General features: G+C 62.9%; 1 protein-coding gene across 43 annotated transcripts; it reads right to left on the bottom strand.

Moving 5' to 3' along the window:
- Positions 1-43: 43 nt before the first annotated feature.
- NACAD (NAC alpha domain containing) lies at positions 44-8,234 on the bottom strand. 43 transcript variants are annotated; one of them, XM_048951091.1, is made up of 11 exons: positions 8,045-8,234; positions 3,046-6,134; positions 2,911-2,955; positions 2,139-2,730; positions 1,679-1,927; positions 1,511-1,599; positions 1,346-1,429; positions 908-1,054; positions 698-829; positions 409-531; positions 44-329 (listed from the first exon to the last, which is right to left on the bottom strand). In XM_048951091.1, the coding sequence occupies exons 1-11, from the start codon at positions 8,088-8,090 to the stop codon at positions 315-317; spliced, it is 4,611 nt and encodes a 1,536-aa protein (XP_048807048.1). In that variant the 5' UTR covers positions 8,091-8,234; the 3' UTR covers positions 44-314. The 43 variants fall into 43 exon arrangements, with proteins under 43 accessions (XP_048807048.1, XP_048807052.1, XP_048807047.1 ...); XM_048951095.1 differs by having other exon boundaries at positions 2,139-2,685; XM_048951090.1 differs by lacking the exon at positions 2,911-2,955 and adding an exon at positions 2,866-2,910.
- Between the last annotated feature and the right edge of the window lie 845 nt (positions 8,235-9,079).

The raw sequence follows: 9,079 nt of genomic DNA, 5'->3' as shown, positions 1-9,079 counted from the left end.
TCAGGATAGGGAACAGAGCTCAGCCCCATCCTAGGGGCAGATGCCACCGCCTGCAGCCTCCATCCCAGCACCCCACATATCCCAAACACCACATCCCCAATTACCTGGTTCCCATCTTGTGGGCCACGCACCCCAGGAGCTTTAGGAACCCTTCCAAGCCCCAATCAGCAGGCAGGGAGGCAGGATGCGATTCAAGTGATACATGAGGCCATTTATTGAGCATTAGGAGGCGGGCAAGGCAGAGGCACAGGGCTCAAGGAGGGACATCAGGGCAAGGAAAACTGTGCACCTATACAGGGGGCCGGGGCCGGCCGCTACATGGTCAGCTCCTGCAGGAGAGAGCACAGCGTCAACGCAGGGCCGGTCTGTACCCCCAGAGCCATAAGCAATGAGGACAGCTCTACTCACCATGATGGCATTGACAATGTCATTATTGTTGTGCCTGAGTGCCCGCACGGCTTTGGGGCGCGAGACGTTGGCCTGGGCCATGACCAGCTCTATGTCCCGCACTTCCAATCCTGTCTCATCCACCTGTGGGAGCAGGGACAGTGCTGTCATCCCCAACCCCGAAACCCAACCCTATCAGTAGCCTCCCACCACCCAACCCAACGCCACCCCTAAGCCAGCCTTGTCGACAGTGGCCAAACCACTTGCCTCCCATCCCCCAGTCCAACCCCAACAGCAGCCTCCCACCAACCTCTTCTTCCTCCTCGCTCTCCTCCTTGATGGTGAGCGCAGGCGCCGTCTCTGTGATCAGTGGGGAGTGCTCCATGGGCACCTTGAACTTCTCAGCCGCAGCCTTGTGCACCTGCTGCGACAGGTCCTCGATCTGCAGGGACACGGAAGGTCACTGGATGGTCCCCACGGGGTCATCTGACCCCAGGATGCACCCACAGCCCTGCCCCACCTTGGCTTCCCCAAAGACGATGTAGATGTCAGATGCAGGGCTCTTGAAGACATCAGGCTTGGTGATGACAAAGAGGATGTTCTTGGACTTGCGGATGGTGATGCGGGTGACACCGTGGATCTGCCTCAGTCCCAGCTTGGACATGGCCTGAGGAAGGAGACACGAGGGTGAGCTCCATACATGATGTCACCAGGGTCCCCAGCCTTCCAGCACTGGGAGGACACAGCATAGGGACAGTGCTGTCCCTAGGGGTAACAAAGAAGAGACCACCCCAGCACAGAGATACCCTGACGGCAGCCACCAATGACCTCAGGGACACACGCCCTCTGCCAAGCTAATCCCCCAGCCCACGTCCCCTCCCTGCCCACGCCATTGGGATGGGGACATCACCCCAGTGCCACCACCCCAAAGCCACGGGACAAGCAGCACCCATCCCACCTTCCTGGCCTTCTTCTCACTGCGGCTCTGCTTGGCTTTACTGATGCTCTCCTCCCCGGTGCCCAGCGAGTGGGTGAGCGGCGCCTGTGGGGCACAGCATTGGGTGATGGGATGTCATGGTCTCCCAGGTGCCTGGGGACAAAGTTCCCAAGCCTGCAGCCCTACCTGAGTCTGCATGGGCCGTGGCTCTGCGCCCTCAGGCTCCTCCAGCTCCGGGATGGACTCATCGTTGCTCTCAGACTCATTGCACGATCCTACACGAGACACAGGGGCCGCAGTGAAGATGACACTCGCCTCAACACCCCAAAGCCCCCCCTGTACCCCACCCCTCACCTTTATGGTTGGCCTCACCGTGCCGCGGTGCCGCTTTGTCCTCAAGCAGAGCGATGGCAGGCAGGTGCTCAGCAGGGCTGGGGACACGGTAGGGCAACTCTGCCTCACTGGAGGAGCTCGATTCGGACTGCACTGAGCCCCGGGGCGCACGGCGGGGTCCCCCCTCTGCCTCCAGCCCTCGTGCACCCTTACTGCCAGCCGGTGCCTTCCTGCCCCTCGGCTTCTCCTTCTGTGGGGATGGCTCTGGGGCTGCGGGGAGGACGGGAGATGCTGAGGTCACAAGATGGACACCTTCATGGTGAACGGGAACCCGGTGTGCTCAATTGAACCCCTCCCAAAATAGGACTGCAGGGATTCCCGTGCACCATCCCATGGCCACCCTGATCCCAGCACTGCCCAGCCCCACACCCCTTGGGGCTCTGAAAGGGCACTCACAGCAATGGAATCAGGCAGCTCTTACCCTCCAGCAGCTTCCTGGAGGCCGGCAGGACAGACGGACGTTCCTCTGGCCGCGTGGCCTCGCTGAGCCCTGAGGTGTCCTCCAAGCGTGGCAGCGGCGAGGAGGAGAGAGGAGGCACTTGGATGAGTTTGGAGAGCTGTGGACAGGGAGCAGGCAGCGGGATGGCAACCGGTGCCACAACCTTGGGAACGGGCTCTGCAGCCTCAGCGGGCACTGCAAGCTCAGGAGTGGGCACTGCAGCTTCGGTGGGCTCTTGGGGCATGGGGTCCTCTGGAGAGCTGGGCTCTGGAGGGGGTTCCAAGGGCAGAACAGCCGCTGAGAGGCTGGGAGTGGCTTCTGCGCCTTCATGGTCATCCTCAAGGCTAGGTGTGGAGCTGGATCCTGCCACAATCACCACTGCCTCTTCCTCCTCCTGAGGGATGGACCCTGCCACCATCACCGCCTCCTCCTCCTTGGGGCTGGATCCTGCCTCCTCTTCCTCCTCCTTGGGGCTGGATCCTGCCTCCTCTTCCTCCTCCTTGGGGCTGGATCCTGCCACCATCACCGCCTCCTCTTCCTCCTTCTTGGGGCTGGATCCTGCCACCATCACTGCCTCCTCTTCCTCCTTCTTGGGGCTGGATCCTGCCACCATCACCACCTCCTCTTCCTCCTTCTTGGGGATGGATCCTGCCACCATCACCACCTCCTCTTCCTCCTCCTTGGGGATGGATCCTGCCACCATCACCACCTCCTCTTCCTCCTCCTTGGGGCTGGATCCTGCCACCATCACCACCTCCTCTTCCTCCTCCTTGGGGATGGATCCTGCCACCATCACCACCTCCTCTTCCTCCTTCTTGGGGCTGGATCCTGCCACCATCACTGCCTCCTCTTCCTCCTTCTTGGGGCTGGATCCTGCCACCATCACCACCTCCTCTTCCTCCTCCTTGGGGCTGGATCCTGCCACCATCACCTCCTCCTCCTCCTGAGGGATGGATCCTGCCACCATCACCTCCACCTCTTCCTCCTCCATGGGGCTGGATCCTGCTGCTGTCACCACCACCTCCTCTTGTTCCTCCTGCAGAATGGATCCTGCCACCACTACCACCTCTTCCTCCTCCTTCACGGGGCTGGACCCTGCCTTCACTCCCTCCTTCTCCACCTCCTCAGGGGGCGGCAGGGAATGCTCCCCCTCCACCGTGACTTTGGCATTGGGGTCTACACTGAGTAGGAGCAGGGACTCCTTGCTGGGGGGCTCCTGGCCCTGCATAGGGGCTGGGTCCAGCTGCAGCGAGGCTGGGGGAGAACACTGGATGCTCCCTGCATCGCTGGGCTCTGGGGTCTCTTTGGGTTCAGGTGCAGCAGCTTCATCCTCAGCACAGGGAGGACATGGCAGCTCCACAGGGGCTTGGCTGGGGCTCCCTGGGGCAGGCAGGTCCCCAAAGACCCCCTGCAGCATGGAGGCCACTTGCCGGCGGTCCTCCGCACTCTCCAACAAGGCACCAGGTGGTGGGAGCAGTTCAAGGGGGTCTGGAGGGATCCCCACGTACACCTCTTGCTCTGAAGCAGTGAAGTGAAGTGGTGGGGGTGCAGGGGCTGGGGGCAGCACGCAGAGGGCCAGGCAGGGCTGTGGGGCCGGAGAGGGGACCCCAGGGGCAGCCACTTCCCCCGCACTGTCCTGGGAGGGGTTGAAGAAGCTGGGGTCGGTGTGGGAGCACAAGGTGTCCAGCAGTTCTGGGGACGAGTCCTCGGAGGCAGCTGTGGCATCCCACTCACCAGGGATGCGCTCTGGGCTCTGGCCTCGCTCCACATCCTTGCTGGAGGCTTCATCCTCAGAGGCAGCACGTGGCTCATCCATATCCCCCAGCGCAGGGCTGAGAGGCTCCTCCACACCCTGCGTCACCTCGCTGCCACCATCACTCAGTGCCACCCGTGGGGACTCACTGCCTGAGGCCACCCCGTCCTCACAGAGCGACGTGTCCTCCTCAAGGGGCTGCTCAATGACATCACCCTGCACATCCCCACCGACGGCAGGGGTCCCCAATGGTGCAGGCATGACATCTGTCCTGCCGTCCCCATGGCCACTCACATCCTCCTGGGGTTCCCCACTGTCATCGCCTTGCTCAGGTGGACACAGAGGCTCAGGGCTCTCTGCCGGGACAGCATCAAGCTCACGGTCACCATTGGCAGCGGGCAGGGACGGGGTGTCCCATCCCAGCCCATTGGGTTGGGGGTCTTTGGTCTCCCCAGCACAGGGGGGCTGCAGGGTACCGGCTTCAGCCTCCAGCTGGGCCTCCATCACGGCAGCCAGTGGCACCTCCTCCTCCAGCAGGATCTCCTCCTCCAGCAGTGCCGGCTCTGTGGGGACAGGGGGCTGCGGTGCAGGACTTTCCTCTGGGATGGGGTCCAGCTCCTGCGTGGTATCAGGCTCCAGGCTGGGAGCCTCCTCCATCTCCGAGGAGGAGGAGCTGAGGGTCTCATCCATCCGTCCCACGCTGACTTCAGCACAGAGGGCCTCATCCACCCGTTTGACATCAGCTTCTGCAGGGAGGGCCTCAGCGCAGGTCTCACCCGCATCGCCTTCCACATCGAGGGCCTCCATGGGGGCTTTGTCTGTCAGCTCCACAGAGGCCTCAGCCACCGGCTTTGCACCGAGGGCCTCAATGGAGGCTTCAACCCCCGGCTCTACACTGATTTGTGCAGCAAGGGCCTCGACAGACGCCTCATCCGATGGTTCCACGTTGACTTCTGTGCTCGGGGGCTCAATGGGGGCCTGGCCCATCAGCTCTGTGTCAGCTTCCACAGCGAGGGCCGCCATGGCGACCTCTTCCTCCTCTGGGGCGGCACGCTGCTCCATGCCCACGTCCTCCTCACCGCCATCAGTCGGCTCCAGAAGCGAGGGGCTCAGGGCCACCTCATGCTGTGCAGACCCCCCCGCAGACACCCCAGTGCCATCCAGCTGTGCCGTGTCACCACGCAGATGCAGCTCGATGTCCCCAGAGGCCTCTGAGGAAGGCTCGGTGTCCCCAGGGGTGGCGGCGGCCATTTGCGGTCCCCCCAGCGCGTGGCGCTCAGTGCCGTAGAGCCGCTCATCCTCCTCACCGTCGTAGGAGGCCGAGTCAGAGGAGGCCGAGGTGTCATCGTGGAAGGCAAAGGACTCGTCCACCCCTTCATTGATGGAGGTTTCTGAGAGCGAGCGCAGGAAGGAGGCTGAGGTGCTGGCGTCCTCCTCTTCATCTTCATCCTCCTCATCCTCACCTGAGAGCGGCTCGGCCGCTGCCTGGGCCGGCACCAGGGTGATCTCCACAGCTTCAGCCTCAAAGAGCAGGCTGCCACGGAAGGGCAGCAGTGCGGCAGGGATGAGCCCAGGGGCAGCCATGTGGGAGTGGGGCAGCCTGAAGCCTTCCTCCTGCCCGCTGCCTTCATCATCATCATCATCTTCTTCTTCTTCATCCTCCTGCCCTATGGAGGTCACAGCCACATCCTCCGAGGAGGAAGAGGAGGACGAGGAGCGGCGGATGAAGGCTGCAGGACCAGGCTCACCATCAGGGACCTCTGCCAGCAGGTTGGGCGAGCAGGAGGGCGACGTGCTGGCCGTGCCCGAGGACCCCCAGCTGCCCCCTTCGGCCGTCATGTAGGAGCCAGATGGGGAGGTGGGGGGAGAGCCCAGCCCCTCACTCTCTGCATCCCCTCCATCCTCCTCAGGCTTCAAGCGGGGTCCCCCCGTCCTCACCGGGGTGGAGGGGGCTGTGAAGAAGAGGTCAGGGTCGAGGCGGGCGGGGGGCAGCTCGGGATGCCGGGGGGGTGTTTTAGGGGGCAGCTCAGGGGGGCAGTGCGTCTCTTCGCCCATCACGATGCGAGTGTCCAAGGGGTCAGAGGGGAGCAACGATGGAGGCGGCGGTGGTGGGGGGCAGCCCTTGGAGGGGGGGCTGCGCTCGGCTGCATCATAGCTGGCCCCCTCTGGCTGCGGGCGGGCTTCCTCTTTGGCAGGCATGGGGGCAGCGGGGTCCCCTGGGGGGGCTGCAGAGAGAGAGAAGGTTAGAACGTCTCTGGGACCCCCCCAACAGCTTTCCTCTTCTCCCCCATGGGGACACCAGTGACAGTCACGTGGATTTGGCCCTAACCGAATGGAGAGTACAGAGATGTAGAGTTTGCCACGACACCCCTCTTCCCCTCCCCCCAAACAAAGCCACCATCAGTGAGCTGAGGACCCCCTCCCCCACTCCATGCCCTCATACCAAGGAGGTGATGGCAGCCATCCCTAGGGCAGGATTATGGGTGCCCCCCCTGCTGTAAGGGAGTATTAAGGAAGGCTGAGCCGGGGGAGGGGGGGGCACTGCAGGGTTAGGGGCCTGTGCCAGAAGAATAAGTAGGAATAATTAACACCCTCCCCCCCCCCCCTCCCCTTTCCCTTCCTCCCTCAACCCCACCTATGGGCAGAACATCATTGAGTGCCCCAGAGCCCCCCTAAAGCATTACAACCCCCCTATAGGGACGGAGTACAGTACTGCCAAGCCCCCAAACCCCAGAAACCAACACATACCCCCCCACCCCCTCACCCCCTCCCCTCACTGCTCAACAGGGCGCTGAGCTCAGCCTAACTCAGCCCCATCAGCCCTAAGCAACATGGATATAAACTGCATCTCAAACCCATAGGAGCCCCAGAACTCTAAGAAGCCCCAAAACCACAGCAGCAACCCCAAAATCCTCAACAGAACATCACCCCCTTCAGCCCCCATTACCTGAGGTCTGTTCAGGTGGCTCCATGGGGCAGAGGAGGGACTCTAGAAGCACCCAGAACCCCCCACCAGCAACACCCAAAGCACCAACCCTACTACTGCCCCATATGTGCCCTATGGGGTTTATATAGGGGTGAGGAGGTGTGGTCAGGGTCCAGGGGCTGCTGGGAAGAGGGCAGAGCCTCCCCAGGTGTTTAAGGGGATGGGGGTGGATTGGATGGGGCTGTTAGGGTGGGTTCTGCCTGTAAGTGCTGAGTTGGGATCAAGGGCTGTGAGGGAATATAGGGGCCCTTAAAGCTGTGTATGCTACAAGGACAATATGGGGACATCCCTATACCCCAGGATAGAGCTTGGGGGGGGTTGGGCACTGTGCCCTAAATCTGAGCCCTCCAAGTGGGGATGGGGATTTTAGGGCCCATTCTCATTCTGTCCTATGGATTGATACCCAAATACTCACCATAGGGACACCCCAATACAGGACTCCCCCCCATTGCTGAGCCCTCTCTGTGCTGCTCCCCCCCCCCCCCAACTCAAAGTGGTCCACTTTAAACCCCACCCTGCCTGGGGCTGGGGGGACGATGGAAGCCCTGAGTCCCACCTCCCCTCCTGCACCCCCCCCAACCCCCTTTTACAAAGTATCCCCCACCCCATTGCTGTGGGGACACACAGCAGGATGGCAGCACCGCTTGGGGCCCCCCCAGGGCACATTGCTGCAGGGTGACCTTGGGCCAAAGTCCCTGAGGATGAGGGGGGAGACTGGGGGGGGGGAAAGGCAGGGAGATAGGGGTGAGGGAACACGCGCTGCTGTCACCCCTGGGTGACATGGGGATGGGGGTACAGTGGGATCTCTGGGTCCTGGGAGGGGGGCGGTGGCCCCAGCATCTCCCCAAGGGGGAAGGAAAGCTTCAGCCCGAGCAACGCCACTGTGTCCTCCATCCCTGTATCTCCCATTCCCACATCCCCCATCCTCCAGCTCTGTCCCTGCAGCCTCCATCCCCCATTCCCATGTCCCCCATCTCCATATCTCCGTATCCCCCATCCCCATATCCCCCATCCCCGTATCCCCCATCGCCGTATCCCCCATCCCCATATCCCCCATCCCCATATCCCCCATCCCTGTATCCCCCATCCCTGTATCCCCCATCCCCGTATCCCATCCCCACACCCCCCTCCCACCCCCCTCATCCTCACCTCCCTCCAGCTGCAGCCCCTGACTCGTAGCCGTCTCTCCAGGCATAACGGTGGGGTTGGGGGACCCCAAATCCGGGGGGGGACCCCAACCCCAACCCCAATCCCAAGCCGGCCCAGCGCGGCGCGGCTCTGCGGGGTGAAGGCGGCTGCGCCGGGCGAGGCAGAGCGTGGCGGGGGGGCGCTCAGCCCGGATGATGTCAGCAGGTTCTGTGTGTGGGGTTGGGTTTTTTTTGTTGGGTTTTTTTTTTTTCCCTTTCCCCTCTCTCCTTTCCCTGCCTTTTTTTGTTGTTGTTGTTTGTTTAATTATTATTTTTCCTGCCCGGGATGAGAGCAGGGTTGTGTGTGCCAGGCACTGCGGCGGTGCAGCGCAGCCGGGTGTGCGGTGGAGGTGTAGGGGGAGGTGGGAAGAGGGGGGGGGGGGGGGGGAAGGGGGAGGATGTCCCTCCGTTTGCCCCATCCCTGCGGTGATTTTGGGGACGTTGGGGTGGCTCCTTACACCCCCTAACACGATTCCCACAGCGGACTCAGAGCCTCCCCCCCGGCACCCCGAAGCGATGCTGAACACATTGGGGTCCCCCACGCCGAGGGGAAGCAGGATGGGGCCGGTGTGCTGTTGCCATGGGAACAGCCCGTCTCCCATCTCCATGGCGATGGGGATGGGTTCCCTGGCAACCTTTACCCCCTCCTCCCCCCCCCCCCCCCCACAATGCCATGTGGTTGGGAGACCCCCGGATGGTTGAATGAACACACAGCCCTTTGGGTTGGGGGACAAAGGGGATGCTCAGCACCCACAGATCGCTTTATCCTGGTTGGGGACCCTCCCCCTATAGGGACAGCCCCCCCCCCATGGCACACCCCGTGCTGCTGCCTCCCACCCGGGCACGCAGCGCTGCCGGCCCTGGCGTGATGCCGGTGCCAGGAGCGGCGCTGAGCCGTGACTCAGCACCCGGCTGCGGCCCCAAATGGCGCTGATTGGGCACCGGCCAGAGGGGCAGCAAGGGATGCAGTGGGGGTAAGCGATGCCCCCACAGCCCA

The sequence above is a fragment of the Lagopus muta genome, chromosome 7, assembly GCF_023343835.1.
Source record: "Lagopus muta isolate bLagMut1 chromosome 7, bLagMut1 primary, whole genome shotgun sequence".
Taxonomy (NCBI): domain Eukaryota; kingdom Metazoa; phylum Chordata; class Aves; order Galliformes; family Phasianidae; genus Lagopus; species Lagopus muta.
Note: the sequence above shows the minus strand (reverse complement) of the source record. Positions and strands in the feature narration are given on the sequence as shown.